This window comes from Colobus angolensis, unplaced genomic scaffold, assembly GCF_000951035.1.
Source record: "Colobus angolensis palliatus isolate OR3802 unplaced genomic scaffold, Cang.pa_1.0 Scaffold151, whole genome shotgun sequence".
Taxonomy (NCBI): domain Eukaryota; kingdom Metazoa; phylum Chordata; class Mammalia; order Primates; family Cercopithecidae; genus Colobus; species Colobus angolensis.
This window is the reverse complement of record NW_012114611.1, coordinates 2140763-2158110: the sequence shown is the minus strand read 5'-3', so window position 1 is coordinate 2158110 and position 17348 is coordinate 2140763. Positions and strand designations below refer to the sequence as shown.

The window sequence follows — 17348 nt, the reverse complement described above, 5'->3', positions numbered from 1 at the left end:
CCAGCCACTGCACTCCAGTCCGGGCGACAGAGCAAGACTCCGCCTCAAAAAAAAAAAGAAAGAAAAAAAAAGAAAAGTCTTGGCATGGTGGCTCATACCTGTAATCCCAACACTTTTGGGAGGCTGAGGCAGGAGGACTGCTTGAGGCCAGGAGCTCAAGACCAGCCTGGGCAACATGGCAAGACCCTATCTCTACAAATAATTTAACAATTAGCTAGGTATGGTGGTGTGCTCCCGTGGTCTTAGCTACTCAGGAGGCTAAGGTGGGAGGATCACTTGCGCCCAGGAGATCGAGGCTGCAGTAAGCCATGATCACACCACTGCACTCCAGTCTAGGTTACAGAGACCTTGTTTCAAAAAATAAGCCCCTCATCCCTAGCCTCTCCCTACTTTGGACCATTGTGTACACTGCTGCTTTCTACAGTTTCAGTCCCATCATCTGCTCACTAAAAAGCCTACCATGGCTTCACATTGCCCACGTGAATAAAATTCCAACTCCTTGACATGACAACTGAAAGCTTGTCATCCGGCCCTAATCTGCATTTCCAAACTTCGCTTTTATTCCATTAAACTGAATCCCTTTTAGAGACAGGAACCTCATGTTTCTCATTTCTAAATCTTCATTGCTAGTATAATGTCTGACACATAAATGCTCAGTAAATGTTTGTGAATTGAGCCAAATTCCCTTTCTGCTCAAGGACTGTGGTCTGGCATCAGACAAACTTACATCTTTCTGTTTCCATCTCTGTGCCTGCACACATACACTTCTTTTACCTGTCAAGCTCCCTCCAGGCTAAGCTCGAATATCATTTCCTCTGTGAAGTCCCGATTCTCTTAGCTAGGAGCTCCAGGCATACACTTGTGGATATTATTATATTTTTCCTTTTGTTGCAGTTATTTGTGTATGCCCCAGAGCCAGCTAACTGATGGCAAGGTCAAGGTTACAATCATGCCTGGAGCTAAGCATGATTGTAACCTATTATTTGGAGGGCTACACGATACCCTCCAAATAATAGATTCTAGACAGTATGTTTTATTTTGAAGAAATTATACTATGAAATACTGAGAAGGCATTAGAAGATCTAATTATACTAATATAGAAAATATCTAAGACAAATGTATATATACCCTAAGTAAAAAAGCAAGTAGCAGAATAACAGATGTGATATGAGCCCATTTATATTTTAACCCCTCCACAAACATGTATCAGCACATACATTTAGAAAAGGAACTAGAGGCCGGGCGCGGTGGCTCAAGCCTGTAATCCCAGCACTTTGGGAGGCTGAGACGGGCAGATCACGAGGTCAGGAGATCGAGACCATACTGGCTAACCCGGTGAAACCCCGTCTCTACTAAAAAAAAATACAAAAAAACTAGCCAGGCGAGGTGGTGGGCGCCTGTAGTCCCAGCTACTCGGGAGGCTGAGGCAGGAGAATGGCATAAATCCAGGAGGCGGAGCTTGCAGTGAGCTGAGATCCGACCACTGCACTCCAGCCTGGGTGACAGAGCGAGACTCCGTCTCAAAAAAAAAAAAAAAAGAAAAGGAACTAGAAGGATGCACATCAAATAGCTGAGGATGGTTACGTCTGGGCATGAGAGAAGAGTAGAGGGGAATGTCCCACATGTTGCTCTGTATATTTTTGTATTGTTTGGATCTTTTACAATAAAAATTACTTTGGTTATAAAAATAATTTTTTTCCTGCTCAGATGTTACTTCTCAGGTTATGAAAATTATTTTTAATATTAAATATTACATGGATAAACAAGATATATAGTGATACAGGGGAATGAGTGGGAGGTGTTAAATGAGTTGTGCTAACAGAGCTAAAGGAGCCAACGTGGGGAAAAACTATAAAAGTCCTTGTGGTTGCAGAGGGCACAGGTAGCTTTGTGGAGGAGGTGAAACGAGCTAGATCTTGGAGTGGGATTTTTAAACAAGTGAGAAAGGAGGTAAAGGCAGAGGGCCAGATGTTTGGGAAAAATTAATGGACCGATTTGTCTAAAGTAAGGGATTTGGCCAGAGACTAGAGACAGATGGTTGGAGAGGGAATTAAGGGCTAGTTATAAAGAACCTTGAATGTCAGACTAAGGCAATGGGAACACATTGGAAGTTTCTAAGCAAAAGGATGACACAGCATACTGCACTGATGTATCAGCAGACTCGAACAGTGTCGTGAAGGTGGAAGGCTATTGTCTTATCCAGGTCTGAGGCTCTGTTCTGAAGGGGAAGAGGAACCTGAAGGGGAAGAGGAGTAGAGTAGGAGAGCGTGGTAGTAAAAATGGAAAGGGCAAAACTATTAAAGACAATATCCATCCACAGGCAGCACAAGCCCATCTGCACCCTGGAGGGACCAGAGAAGGAGTTTTTTCCTTGGATTAGGTTAGAAGAAATCCAAACAACAGAGAAAGGTGAGATGATTCCTGGAAAGGTAGGAGAGTTGACCCACCCCTGGCTGGAGATACAACTTAATCACAGAACCATTCCTAGAAAAGCCTCCACCCTCAAAGGTGTCTGTCAGTGTGTAGAAGAAACCCTACCACAGTACCCCAGCTTCCAAGACTCATGGGGCACCCACCATGCCCAGCTTGATTAAAGACAATGGTGTTTATTAATTCATCCATTTGTTCATCAAGGTTGCATGCCTATTATGTGCCAAAGAGTAAGCAGAACACTGCTCTTTAAATGTTCTTAAGTATTTATTTATAACAGGTTGTTAATAAAGTAAAAGCCTGAGTTGACATATACAAATCTGGGTTTAAAATTTGATTTTTGAGACAGGGTCTTGCTGTGTCACCAGTGCGGTGGCGCAAACATGGCTCACTGCAGCCTCAACCTCTCACGCTCAAGCAATCCTCCTGCTTTGGCCTCCTGAGTAGCTGGGACCACAGGCACGTGCCACCATGCCCAACTAATTAAAAACACATTTTTTTTGGCTGGGCACAATGGCTCACGCCTGTAATTCCAGCACTTTGGGAGGCTGGGGTGGGAGGACTGCTTGAGCTCAGGGGTTTGAAACCAGCCTGGGCAACACAGTGAAACCCCATCTCTATATTTTTAAATAAAAGTAAAATATATATATATATATGCATATAATTGTACATATATATCATATAAACATATAATTACATATATTATATATATCTTTTTTTCTTATAGAGATGGGGCCTCACCTTGTTGCCCAGGTTGATCTCAAACTCCTGGGCTCAAGCTATCCTCCCACATCAGCCTCCCAAAGTGCTGAGATTATAGAAGTGAGCCACCGTGCCTGGCCTGGTGTTGTATTTTCAAGGGTATGCATAACCCCAGCTGACTAGATGTTTTCTTTCAGGTATGTTTATGCACACATTCATCCAAGAATGAAGCAGTTACTTCCTTCCTCCACTCTTCCCCTATGGCTATTCTAACCAAGGAGGTATCATCCCATCAATGCAAGATTTGGCAAAGACAAGAACAGATTCTCCATCTCCTGTCTATAACCTAAAGCCAGGCATCCGGATCCTATCACTCCCCAGTGACCAGCATGACACTCTTCTCTCTCTAGCTACTGAGTTGGAAAGTGAGAGAACTGGATTCTAGTTGTCCTACCTTCACACTCTTCAGAACTGGAAAAGAAGCTTTTCTGTCAGGCACAGTGGCTCACGCCTGTAATCCCAGCACTTTGGGAGGCCAAGGTGGGCGAATCACTTGAGGTCACAAGTTCAAGACCAGCCTGGCCAACATGGTGAAACCCCATCTCTACTAAAAATGCAAAAATCAGCTGGGCATGGTGGCACATACCTGTAGTCCCAGCTACTCAGAGGCTGAGGCAGGAAAATTGCTTGAAACTGAGAGGTAGAGGTGTGGTGAGCTGAGATCACGCCATTGCACTCCAGCTTGGGCAAGAGTGAAACGCCATCTCAAAAAAAAAAAAATTAGCAGGGAGTTATGGTGTGCACTCATAATCCCAGCAACTCGGGAAAGGCTGAGGCACAAGAATCACTTCAACCTGGGAGGCAGAGGTTGCTGTGAGCCGAGATCATGCCACTGCATTCCGGCCTGGGTGACAGAGACTGTGTCTCAAAAAAAAAAAAAAGCTTTTCTTAATAATATGACTGTTGCCCAAAGACACTACTCCCTACACTAAGCAGCAGCAATGGAAGAGGTGTCCCCCAACTCTCACTACCCAATGTGGTACACTACAGATATCCCAAAAGGATTTCACAGCATCCCAGAAATGGATCCCCAGACTCCTCCCTGAGTTCAGTGGTTTGACCTACTTTTAGCAGATGCCTACTTTTAGCAGATGCCTAAAAACATCAAATATACTAAATACACACTTGTCAACTTCCTGCTGTAATAACCTAGGCACTTGAACTGCAAGTGGCGTGTGCAGTGAATTCCCAGAGCCTTCAGACCTTATACCTTAAGACTGAGAAACCTACACATACATTTATTCTCTACCACTGCCCCTATACTCTGGAATGAAGGGGAGGGTTTTGCCCTCCATCCCACCTTAGCCAACCTAAGCCCTTCCACTGGCTCTCTACAGGCTCATTTGGGAAGCTCCCTTGCCCAAATTATCCTGAAGTGGACCCTGGGTCCAAGTCTTCTGCCAGTCCATGACTGATGCTATGCATGTTCTGGAAGATGGGGTTGCTGTTTGTCCTAAGAGCTGGGTGCTAAGCATTTACCTCCCAGGTTCAGTCTCCCCTTCATCCGACGTCCCCTCAAAATAACAGGAAGGTTTCAGCAACTGCCACAAGAGGGCTCCCCTCAACTTCCTAGCATTCTAAATTGAGTACTAAGGGACAAAAGGGAATAGGTCATCCTCTTCTCCAAGTTGTTCAGGGGTCCAAAGACCCCCCCCACTGGCCCACCATTCAGCTAAAGTTCTCTCCATTATTATTATGAGAGATTGTAGCTCTGAAAGATATCTATTTGCTAATATAGAAATAAAACACCTGGCCGGGTGTGGTGGCTCACATCTCTAATTCTAGCACTTTGGGAGGCTGAGGCTGGCAGATCACCTGAGGTCGGGAGTTCAACACCAGTCTCACTAACATGGAGAAACCCATCTCTATTAAAAATACAACACAAAATTAGCCAGGTGTGGTGGCACATGCCTGTAATCCCACCTGCTCAAGGCTGAAGCAGGAGAATGGCTTGAACCCGGGAGGCAGAGGTTGTGGTGAGCTGAGATTGTGCCACTGCCCTCCAGTCTGGGCAACAAAAGCGAAACTCCGTCTCAAAAAAAAAAAAAAGAAAGAAAGAAAACACTTGGGAAAGATACTCTTATCAGCAGCCTGTCACCAAGCAGAACTTTGGAGAAGCCTGGAAGGAAGAAAGTGTCATCTTATCTTGAGGAGTGGGTGGGTAATGTTCAAAGTCATTGGGATTGATAATACATGTCTGGTTGGGGTAGTCTGAGAGTTATATATGGGTGGAAGCACTGGTCCTTGAGGGTGATGGCCTATTAATAACAGAAGCGCTGAAAAAGGAAAATTGGCAGGGGAGGCAGCAGGGAAGTAACTGAATACAAATTATATGCTTCACACTGGTACTTGGGGCTCTCAAACTTGTTATATGCCTAAATCCTATCCCTTTCCCACAACAGCAGGCTGGGAAGACCTCTGTCCTCAAAGCTTAAGAAAATATTAAGACTGGGGAAGGCTTGCCTGGCTCACCCAGACCTCACTCACCCTAAAGGTAGCACCATCCCTTTCTTTGCCTGGAGCCAGACACTGGTAGCAGGGGAGGAACAGAATAGTGGTAGGAGTGTGACGGAGGATGGAGGCTTTATGGAAAAGGTCTATTCCTCAAGACATTTGTGGGATCTCTGGATGAGCTTGGCATCCTGACAATGAAAAACCACACGCCTAAAGTAGAGCTGATGCAGGGCCATTAGTTATAAGAAGGATCAAGGTCATTACACTGCCCAGACATTTATCCTTCATGTTTATTCACTGCCAAAGTCCAGAACTAGACTAGTGAGGGGACTCTGTTCAAACTAGAAGCACCTCATGTGCAAGGCTGAGATCTGAGATAGAGGTACATGGGGCCCTCCAAGTTCAGGGCCCTTCAGCCAGTGAAGTCCCTACAGTCTACCAACAGGTGAGAAATGTGGCTGATTTCAGGTTTAAACCTTAGAACTAGAGGAGGAAAGTCACAAAGCCCTCACACTCTGGTGCCCAATTCATTTGGGCTCCCCCTGCGGGTTATGATGGGAAGAAATAACCAGTGTGGAGTGGGACCAAGTTCCTCCATAACCTTACTCTCTATCAATCAAGTGTGCCTTTTACCCCTTTGCTGAAAGAAGGAGCACTATGGAGAGAGGAACCAGAAAAAGGACTCCCCTCACATGAAACCACTGTCCCACGGCTGCTGCACAGCAAAGATGAAGGTCTGCTCCAAAGCTGCATAAAACAAGTTTAATTTCCAACCAGGGTCACAGTCATCGTGTTATCCCACATTTTGAGCAAGGATAGAGAAGGTGAGTTATTAAACATATACAGTCTACATTCCAGAGAAGGAACTGCAGTTACCACTATAACACCACCACAGACAAACTTTGGGGTGGGGGGAGCGGGGAGTCCTCAGGAAGCTGGAATCAGGGAAAGCATAAAATTAAACCTACCAGAGGAGAGGAGAGGGAGTGGGAAGAAATGGAATGAAACACCCAATCCCAAAAGAGCTGTTAAGTGAATGGGAATGTAGAAAGGACCACCCCTGCCAAGGGTTTAGTAGCCAGGGATACTACCAAGATCACTTACTGCTCCCTGCTGGACAGATCGGGGGCAGCACCAAGTCAACCTCCTAACATTTTCAGCCCCAGATTGGTCCCTGGAGCCCCCCAAAAACAAGGTGAGGGGTGAGGCCTGAAGTGAGGAAAACCTATTTAGGACTGGCATCTAACTAGAGAAAGTCAGGGAATGAGGCAGGAGAAGAGGCAAAGTCCTCATGAACCACAAAGATAGAGTGGAAAATCCTAAGTAGGAAAAAATACATGGAAAAGGGCAAACAAGCAACAGCAGTGAAGGAGTTGAGATTGAAAAGGAAAGAGTTCAGGGAAGGAGAGGCAATGGGGCAGGACAAAATAAATCTGAGGAAATAGAGCAAATAAAAAGTATGGAGGGAAGCATCTGTGGGTCCAGGGTAATGAATACATTTTTAAATGAAATAAAATCTCCAACACCCCCCCACACAAACACCACACACAAACACACCCACACCCACGCCCATACACACACACACACACACACGCACACAGGCCTAGAGAGCAAGATACCTGCACACACCTGCTGCATCGTGGGTAGCACATCACTAAGTAACTGGCACTGAGGGAGATACCCCTGGAACCTCTCTTTCACAGTTCAGTCTTGGATGGGGTTACTAGTATTGATCCACCTGCTATCGATAAAAGTAGGCAGGAAACCTGGCCTCATGGAGTGGGGCTTGGGACAGCCCTACTGGGAAGGGATCTCTCAGCTATGCTGTGGGGGGCCCTGGGCCCTGACCTTCACAGAAAGGTTATGGACAGCTGTCTGGGAGCTCAGGGCGCAGCCAGCACACACAGAAGCCCACAGGACAGCCATGTCTTCACAGAAACTACAAAAGTCAGGACCCAGGCCAGGACCTCAGGGACAAGTGACCCCTGCAGACAGAGAGATGCAGTAGCAGCAACTTCTGAACAACTACATAATAATGCGGCGAGAACCCTGAAGACCACTGCATCCCACAAGCACTGACAACCACTTCAGGATTTTATTTCCTCCACTCTAACCCCCAGATCCATTTATGAGAAGTGGGTGAGGAGGGCAGGGGCATGGAGGGTAAAGGGACAGCAAGGATGGTCTGAGGGCCTGGAAACAATAGAAAATCTTCATCCTTTAGCACATCCTGGACTAGAAAACAAGAACTGGAGAAAAGTGGGGTTGATACTAAGGTCAGCTATGTCACCTCACTTCCCAGCTCCTCATTAGAACACCCAGTAGCCCTGGTCAGGCCAACAGGAGTACTAGGGTGAGAAAACTGACCAAGGACAGATGAACCATCCAGCACCCAAGATCGAAGGGTGGTGGGGCACTGGAAGGCAGTAATGGGACTGATCCATGCCTCACCTCCTAATAACAAAAGAGAATGAAGATGGAAAGCCTGAGGCCTTCGCCTCCCTTCCCCCAATGCCCTGGGTCCCTAACACACACCACAGACTTGCCATCCCCACCCCCTAGTCAAGCTCCAGAGGAACAGATCTGAGGATGGTGGGGAAGGATCAGTTGAACACTCTAAGCTGATAAGAGTGAGTGGGTTCCTCTCTCCTTCCCAACAATAAGGCAGAGCACAGTGGCATCTCCTTGGGAACAGTCATCTAGAGATAAATGCCACCCTCCAGTCCTAAGGGTGGAGAGAGGAGTATAAGGAAAATGGTGGTGGAGAATCCATCATCTGTCCTATCATCCAGAAAAACCTCTCTGGTGGGTAATCAGTCAAAGACTGGGGTAGTCCGGCCTGACTAATGCCCTCCCACCTTCTTCCCTTAATCTCACCAATACGAAAGGGGCAGATGACAGGCTCCAGTGGGCAGTGTCCTGGCTGCAAGCCCTGAGCTTAACTCCACCCCCTCCCCGCTCCCCCCGGCCCCCACAAATATATCTCTCTATACATGTATATACAGGTGCACACATGCACGCAAACACAGAGAGGCCCGTGCAATTTCCATGTAGAACAGGGAGAGGGTGGCGAAGGAAAGACAAACAGGGAGCAGAAGGGCTTGTGGGGACAGGGAAAGGACTCAGATGCCAAGAGGACAGCAACCACTGCCAAACAAAGAGAATACCCCAATCGACCTCCCAAAACCCAGAGGGTGAGAGAGAGGGGCCACCCCATGAAACCGTAACAACTTTGTTTTTGTTTAAAATCCAGTAAATTGGAATGACTCATCATCAGGACAGCAATTAGGGATTGGTCATATAGGTGGACAGGAAAAAGGAGGGGAAGCAGGGGAGGCAAGGCTCTTGCTGGGCATGCGGACATGATACCCAGGGCCCTGGCCACACTTGCAATGGAGAGGAAGGGGTAGGACTGGGGCAGGGTGACAGCAGGTATGTCAGGGGTGGGTGGGGTGCTTGGTTAGGGCTGTCTGGCTCTCACTTCTTGTTTTTGAGCTGATTGGCCAGCCAGTCCAGGCCTTCGTATAGCCCGTCCCCGCTGGTGGCACAGGTGGCCTGAATGTACCAGTTACGGTGACGAAGGGAATGCAGGCCCAGCTTGTCTGTGATCTCAGCAGCATTCATAGCATTAGGCAGATCCTGGAGCACGTGGGAGACACACAAAAAGAAGCCTCAGGATTTTTTAAAGGCTTCTAGAACACCCATCTACCAAAGAAATGTGTACCAGCACCTTCCCCTCCTCCTTTATTTTAGGAAACCCAGAACAAGATCCTAAGGAGCTACTTTGGATTTAGTCACCCTAGAACCCAAGATCCAAGGCACTAGCGGTCACTGTACTGAGGAATTGGAAACCAAATACGAGATTGGTGGGGAAGCAAGAGACGTGATTCAAACTGACCAAAGAATCAGGTCTGTCTGACAGCAGGAGTGAGGCCAATTCACCTAAAGTAGATAATAGGCAAGATGAAAGAAAGACTGAGGCAATCTGTGAGGACTGCAATGTTGCTAAATAAAGCTGGGGTGGGGTACAAGAAGAGGGGCATAAAGAAGCCAACTGCTCAATTTCCCACACTTCTAAAATTGAGAACATACTAAAAGGGTTTACCATATAATAGGCCCAAGACCCAACAATTTCCACAGCCAGTTTGCTGTCTCCCAGATTTTGGGGTGGGAAGAAGTCTCACCTGTTTGTTTGCAAAGACAAGGAGTACAGCATCCCGGAGCTCGTCCTCCGCCAGCATTCTCATCAGCTCTTCCCGGGCCTCATTTACTCGCTCCCGATCATTGCTGTCGACCACAAATATCAAGCCTAGGGAGGCAGAGCATGGGCTGCACTAAGATGACAGGTAACCCCCTCCCCTCAACAAAAAGACAACACCTGCCTGACACCCTCCAAAAATTTGCTCCCTTTCCTCCCTTTCTTCTGCCCCCAGGAGCTGCAGTAGGGTAACAGTTGGCCACCCATAAACAAGAAAGACAGCCACACTCTCTGCTCACACCCAACCAACCCATGCTAGGCCTAGGCATACCTTGGGTGTTCTGGAAGTAGTGTCTCCAGAGGGGCCGAATCTTGTCCTGGCCACCCACATCCCACACTGTGAAGCTGATGTTCTTATACTCCACTGTCTCCACATTGAATCCTTTGGGAAAAAAACAGGCAATGGCCACTTGGCCTCAAACACTAGCCCCGCAAACACCACCACAATGAGTTTGGTTCTGCTTTCTCCCAGTGGTAGCCATGACACCAACAATGGAAAAAAAGCTAAGGCTTCCTCAGACCTGGTAATCATTAACGTAGCAGCCTGAAAGCCAAAATGAAAACCGAAGAGAAGTCGAAGAGGATGAGGAAAGTCAGTCGAGAGGTTCACAGTTGCTTGGGTAATGTGGGCCAACTTTCCTGACTTTTCCACTGAGTCTTTGGTGCTCTCTCCTACAAAATGACTCAGCCCTACTCTGGTACTCTGGCTACCAGAGTCAGCCTCAGCTAAGATGTGGGGCCTGAGAGGCAGAGTGAAGAAAGGGAAATAAGCTGGCATCCTGGAGCCCCAAAGGCAGAGCCAGCTGAGAATGCTGACTGGAGCCCCTACTACATGGCAAATGTTCTCCCTCCCTTCAGCAGACTGTAACCAAGATTGGCCACCAAAGATCTAAACCCAAGCAATTTCAAGCCTTTGGCAGGAACACCAAAGCCGTTCACCTACTTTCCAAACACAGAGAAAAAACCAACTCCATGCCTGAGGGCAACTGTTGAGTGCCAGGCCATGGAAGTTCCCGCATCAGGGAGAGCCAGGTTAGGTGGGCAAACAGCAGCCCCAGCACCTGCTAGTAAGCTAAACAACACCCCCCTCTTTTCTGAACCCCACAAATTGTATGGACTTGCCTGGGGAGAAGAGGCCAGGTGGGGGAACCAGGAATAGGTCCCTGCCCTGCCTCAGCTGCCGGCATGAAAGCCCACATCCAAGCTCTGCTCTTACCAATGGTAGGGATGGTGGTGACGATCTCCCCCAGTTTCAGCTTGTATAGGATGGTGGTCTTTCCCGCGGCATCCAGGCCCACCATCAGGATGCGCATCTCCTTCTTCCCAATCAGGCTCTTGAGAAGGTTTCCAAAGATATTGCCCATGATCACAGCAACTGCTTTCTGGGGACAGTGGGGCCCAAGTAGGGGGCAGTGGCAGTCTGGTTTTGGCCTGGTCCCTGGTATGGAAGACCTGATCCTAGACAAAGGAAATGTAAAATCGTACCGTCATTTGCTTGTCAGGACTTCCAAGTAATTAGAATTTCCCAAGGTCATGGCTAGAGTTCATTCATGACAAACCGAGAGTCTGAGGGGACTATAAATACCAAGCCCCACTTAACATACTGAGTCTTTGGGAACAGAGACAAAGCAGTAAACACTAAGGATCCCTGCTCTGCCAGTAATCTAACCATGTGACTCTGGGCAAGTTACTTCACTTTTCCATATGTGCACCTGTAAATGGAAGGGGGACTGAACTAGATGATTTCTGAAGTCCCTTCAGTTCTGCTGTTCTACCCTACACCCCAAGGCATTGCAAGATCATTAATGCCCCTCCCTCCCCTAACCTTACTTACCCTGAGACTTCCGGCAAGGGTGGAAGAGGAGGGAGTGGAATGAGGAGTGGCTCTCTGTGACTCCTGACAAGGTTCAGGCTTGCCAGTTTCCCAAGGTTTATGCTCTCTCCTCTAATCAAGAGACTCTGCCTCTTCCCGTCCTATATTTCTGCAACTCCATCTTTCTTCCACACCAAAATAAATGAGGAATAAGAAAGCCGCACTCCTAAAAGAGGTTGATCCTTTACACTCTGCAAAATGCCAACTGCTAATGTTGTGCCCTGTTCAAAAAACAGTGCACTGGGAGTAGAGAGGTGGGGTACAGCGGGGTTACCCCTTTACTCCTCAGCTAGGTGCATCCTTGGCTCACTGTGGCCCATCCAAGGAAGGGGCTGTCCCACATGGTCGCTGCAATGAGGCAGTCATCTCATTGGTTCTCTGCTTCTTCCCTAAGCCTTTTGGCCTAATCTCCATATAGCATCTAGAGTGGTTTTAAAATCAAACTCGGGTCATATGATTCCTTTGTTCAAAACCCTCTAGTGGCTTCATGGCTCCTTTTCAGTAAAACCCAAGGCCCAAACCATGGCTTACAGGGTCCTACATGACCTCCACTCCCCTACTTCTGTCACAAGATCACTACTCTCTCTCTGCTTACTCCACTCCAATTCCCCAACACTTTCCTTTCCTGCCTCAAAGCTTTTTTTTTTTTTTTAAAGAGGCGAGGTCTTACCATGTTGCCCAGGCTGGTCTCAAACTCCTGGGTTCAAGCAATCCTCCTGCCTTAGCCTCCCAGGGCACTGGGATTACAAGCATGAGCCACCATGCCTGGCCCAAAGCTTTCATATTTGCTATCACCTCTGCCTGGAATGCTTCTCACCCAGATAGCCATCATGGATTACTCCTTCACCCCCTTCAGTTACCTGTCTGTTCCAATGTCTCCTACCAAAGAGGCCTCCCACAACCACCTGTATAACACACACACACAGACACACACCACTCTCTACCCCATTTATCCCACTTTTATTCATAACATTTATCACCATCTGACACATTATATATTTATTTCTTGCTGATTGTTTTATTCTACCTAAGATATCAGCTCCTTATGTGTTTTGTTCACTGCTCTGTCTCCAGTACCAAGAATAGTGCCAAGGACACAGTAGTTGAAAAACTGAACTAACCCCCAGGGTCTCTACTGACTTTACTGACAGCTCACTCAGATTGGATGCTATGCCTGGTATATAGTAGGCACGTAACAAATACCTGCTGAGGCCGAGTGCGGTGGCTCACGCCTGTAATCCCAGCCCTTTGGGAGGCCGAGGCAGGTGGATCACCTGAAGTCAGGAGTTTGAGAACAGTCTGGCCAACATGGTAAAACCCTGTCTCTACTAAAAATACAAATATTAGCCAGGCATGGTGGCATACTCCTGTTTAGTCCCAGCTAGTTGGGAGGCTGAGGCACGAGAATCACTTGAATCCGGGAGGTGGAGGTTGCAGTGAGCTGAGATCACGCCACTGCACTCCAGCCTTGGTGATAGGGCAAGAATCCATCTCAAAATAATAATAATAATAATAATAATAATAATAACAACTGCAATAACAACAACAACAACAAATATCTGCTGAAAGGATGAACAGGACCAAAAGAATCATTAGGAAGGTACAAAATATCTATCAGTTCACCCCAGCCATTGCCCCAACAGACAGAATCAGATTCACTCATTCATTTCCTTTCTTCTTTTCTCTCTTCTCTATGGCACAGGATAGCCACAGAAATGCATCTTTGAAACAATAATAAAATGAGGATTCAGAATCACCCATACAAGCCAGTTCTCTGTGCCTGCAGGAGGCATGTGTCAGCGGGCAGCTTATTCAGCAATCACCATATGCCAGCTGCTGGCATTCTCTAGAGTCTGGGAACCAGAGACACACACACACCCCAAACACAGCAGCCAAAGGGACAGGTCAAGACAAAGTGCGCCCAAACCCAAGAATGTGAAAGGTGGACGGGGAGGAATCCTATTTACAAGCATGGGGGTTTGGTGGGAGTTTGGTTGTTTTTACAAAACTTCTGACATTTCCCCCACCACCCTTCTCAGTTTGCAGCAAATTCCAGACTAGTGCAACTGAGCCAGATCAACGGTCCCTGAAGACCAAAGTACTAGTTTGTCCAAAAAAACAGAAACAATGAGTGCTTATGAAGTGTTTCATCTTCAAAAGGCCTCCCCAGACAGCCACTAATGAGCCAGGCGTGGCACTCTCAGTAGGTTCCCCAGATGAGCCCTACCCCTGACCTAGAGGGTTCACACACCGGGAAGAAGGGCTAGCTCAACCTTAGGGTTCAACTTCAGCCAAGCCACCCGCTAGCCTTCCTCTCTACTCTTTCTGTCTCAACCCACCCAGGTAGACAGATTCCTGAGGACCCCTGAGGGACCTACCCAGCTAAGAACAGCTCTCACCAACCTTGGCAATTTGTAGTAGTGTGGTTTTTGGTTATACTACTAACACCTCATGAAATTTAAACCTTCCTCAAGTCTTCCTAGTCTTTACTCTGCCTCTTGCTCAGGGAGCCTTTCCTTCAGCTCCAGATGACCCTTTGCTTTAAAGGTTTGGTATCAGGCTTTGGCCCAGATTCTGAATTAAATTTATGCCACACATTTATCTCGCTGTCCTTTATGACTAAAACTATTGCTGATTAAATGCTTACCAACTGTGAGTATAGTGGTGGCTGAAAAAGATGAAAGTAGTCAACATGCCTTGCCCCAGAACACAGGTACACTGTCCTTTGATCTTCTTCTTTGCTAGGCTGTCATGCTGAAGTCCTGGTTCAAAAGCTGATCCCAGTGTTACACCTATTTCTATTTCCTGGCGTGCCACATCAAGGCCTTACTTTGAGTGATCTTAACCACTCAATGTGGCACTTACTACCTTGTGGAGTTTTTCTTCTTTTGTAAGTCTGTGTATTTACTGTCTCCCCCATTAAACTGTGTATTCCCTATGGGCAAAGACCATGTCTACTTATTTTGAATCTGTCCTCCCTCTAGTGCGAAGTCCACTGTGGGAGTTCAGTTAAGCACACTGGCTGATTTAAGCTTCATCTGAGGATGTCCTTATATCATTTCTTCCGTCCAGTAGGATTTGGTATCTCTATGTAATGCGCAGAGAGTTGCTTAGCTATCCTGTCCATTCTCAGCCATTTTCCACATATATTTGACCCAGGACTGGTTTGGGAATAACATAAAAGGACTAGAAGACTAGAATTGGTGGGATTCTCTCTTGCCATTTAATATACAGTGAGACTGATGAATACCTGATAAAATATCTAAACAGCTGGTCAGGCATGGTGGCTCATGCCTGTAATCCCAGCACTTTGGGAGGCTGAGGTGGGCGTATCACCTGAGGTTAGGAGTTTGAGACCAGCCTGGCCAACATGGTGAAACCCTGTCTCTATTAAAAACACAAAAATTGGCCGGGTGCGGTGGCTCACGCCTGTAATCTCAGCACTTTGGGAGGGCAAGGTAGGCAGATCATAAGGTCAGGAGATCGAGACCATCCTGGCTAATACAGTGGAGGGCGCCTGTAATCTCAGCTACTCAGGAGGCTGAGTCAGGAGAATTGCTGGAACCAGGGAGGTGGAGGTTGCAGTGAGCCAAGATCATGCCATCACACTCCAGCCCAGGCAGACAGCAGTGAGACTCCGTCTCAAAAAAAAAAAAAAAAAAAAAAACAATTAGCTGGACGTGATGGTACATGCCTGTAGTCCCAGCTACTCCAGAGGCTCAGGCAAAAAAATCACTTGAACCCAGGAAGCAGAAGTTGCAGTGAGCCGAGATCACGCCACTGCACTCCAGCCTGTGTAACAGTGAGACTCTGTCTCAAAAAATAAACATCCAGTAGCTATCATGTGTCTCCCTGGCGAAGCCCAGGGCCTTGAAACTAATGGACGTTATGACTCTTCCTCTTCATTTATTTAATTACTTTTTCGAGACAGAGTCTTGCTCTGTCACCCAGGCTGGAGTGCAGAGGCAGAGGTTGCTCACTGCAACCTCTGCCTCCCAAGTTCAAGCGATTCTTGTGCCTCAGCCTCCCGAGCAGCTGGGATTACAGGCATGTGCCACCACGCCTTGCTAGTTTTTATATTTTTAGTAGAGACGGGGTTTTGCCATGTTGGCCAGGCTGGTGTCAAACTCCTGGCCTCAAGCAATTCGCCTGCCTCAGCCTCCCAAAGTGCTGGGATAACAGGCATGACCCACCACATCTGGCCATGACTTTTCTTTAAGTATAATCTGGAGCTTGATTTAAATGAGCATTTCAAAGGGGATGCTGGCTTTCTTGTCTTGGCTTTCCCTGTCCCTTGCTAATACCAGAGAGCACGCTGCCCTACCACCAAGATGGTAGCAGCTTTCAGCTTTGTGCCATGAATACAAATCTTTGGCTATATAGCCTATTCTCACTTTCACAATACATTCCTAGAAAAGCACTAGGAAGCAGAATGGCAAAGCCAACAAACCGTGAATTGTTTCTCCATGTATTATATAGCCTATAGTTACTCTTTCACCACAGATGGTACTCCTGTGTTGACAGGGCAAAATGCCAGGGTTCCACTGGCTGTTGGATATCAAGAATCAGCAGTTAAGACTGAAAGTGAATGGCTCAAGATGAAAAATGGACTATACTAACATCTCTATTAACAAGAAGATATCTCCAGGTTCTGTTTTACAGTCAGAAACTTTATTATCACAGGTAAAAACAATAGGAATCCAAATACGTGCTCTAATACAATCTGTGTGGGACACTGTAGGAATTCAGTTAAGCACATCAGCTGATTTAAGCCTCATCTAAGGATATCCTCACTTGAGGACAACTCACTGCCCCCACCTCATCGCCCCAGGAGAAGCAGGCTATTGCTGTAACTGGCTACTCAGCCATCTTTCCTTACATATGTTGCAGGAACATGCCTGCCTCAATCTCCAGGTGCTTTTGAGAGTCACACATCCCAGTCGGCCACACATACTCCCTCTACCTGATTCCAGTGAATGATCCAAGAATGTGCTATGAGACACCTCTGAGGGGACTCCTGATCTGGCACGACCTCCTTCTCTTCAGGGTCCAGGGGAAGGAAGACCAGGGTCTCCAAACCCTCTGCTGCCAGGCAGAGTGCAGTAAAAACAGCTTTGTTCTTAGATAATTTTCAAATTGAAATATCACTAATAGAGATGCTATTTTTAGCACAGCTAACCAGTAGACCAATACAATTTAAAGAAACAAAAGCAGAGTATGCCTGTACTGAGTTTTCTTGGTGCAGCTGGCTTATGACCTGTGTAAACTCCAAGTTTTTGTCTCAAGAGCACTGAAATCAGAACACAAGAACTCCTAGATTAGTATCTTAATGATATATACTAGACTTAAAGATTTCCCAAAGTTAAGAAATAGCTTCTGATACCAGCTTTCATCCATTCATCAAACCTTTTTTTTTTGAGACATTCTCGCTCTGTCACCCGGGCTGGAGTGCAGTGGCACGACCTTGGCTCACTGCAACCTCCGCCTCTCAGGTTCAAGCGCTTCTCCTGCCTCAGCCTCCTGAGTAGCTGGGACTACAGGCACGTGCCACCACTCCTGGCTAATTTTTTG

At 47.0% G+C, this 17348-nt stretch overlaps 1 protein-coding gene across 4 annotated transcripts in view; it reads right to left on the bottom strand.

The window, feature by feature from the left end:
- ARF3 (ADP-ribosylation factor 3) overlaps window positions 1-17348 on the bottom strand; it is a 73923-nt gene that overhangs the window by 37999 nt on the left and 18576 nt on the right. For 2 of the 4 annotated variants that reach the window (XM_011936223.1, XM_011936222.1), the window contains 4 exons: window positions 11121-11362; window positions 10176-10286; window positions 9831-9955; window positions 6390-9285 (listed from right to left, as the gene is read on the bottom strand). In XM_011936223.1, the coding sequence (XP_011791613.1) occupies window positions 9124-9285; window positions 9831-9955; window positions 10176-10286; window positions 11121-11268 (546 nt within the window). In that variant the 5' untranslated portion in view covers window positions 11269-11362 and the 3' untranslated portion in view covers window positions 6390-9123. Of the gene's footprint in view, window positions 1-6389; window positions 9286-9830; window positions 9956-10175; window positions 10287-11120; window positions 11363-17348 lie in introns of those variants that run through there. The other 2 variants (XM_011936224.1, XM_011936225.1) reach the window with 2 other exon arrangements.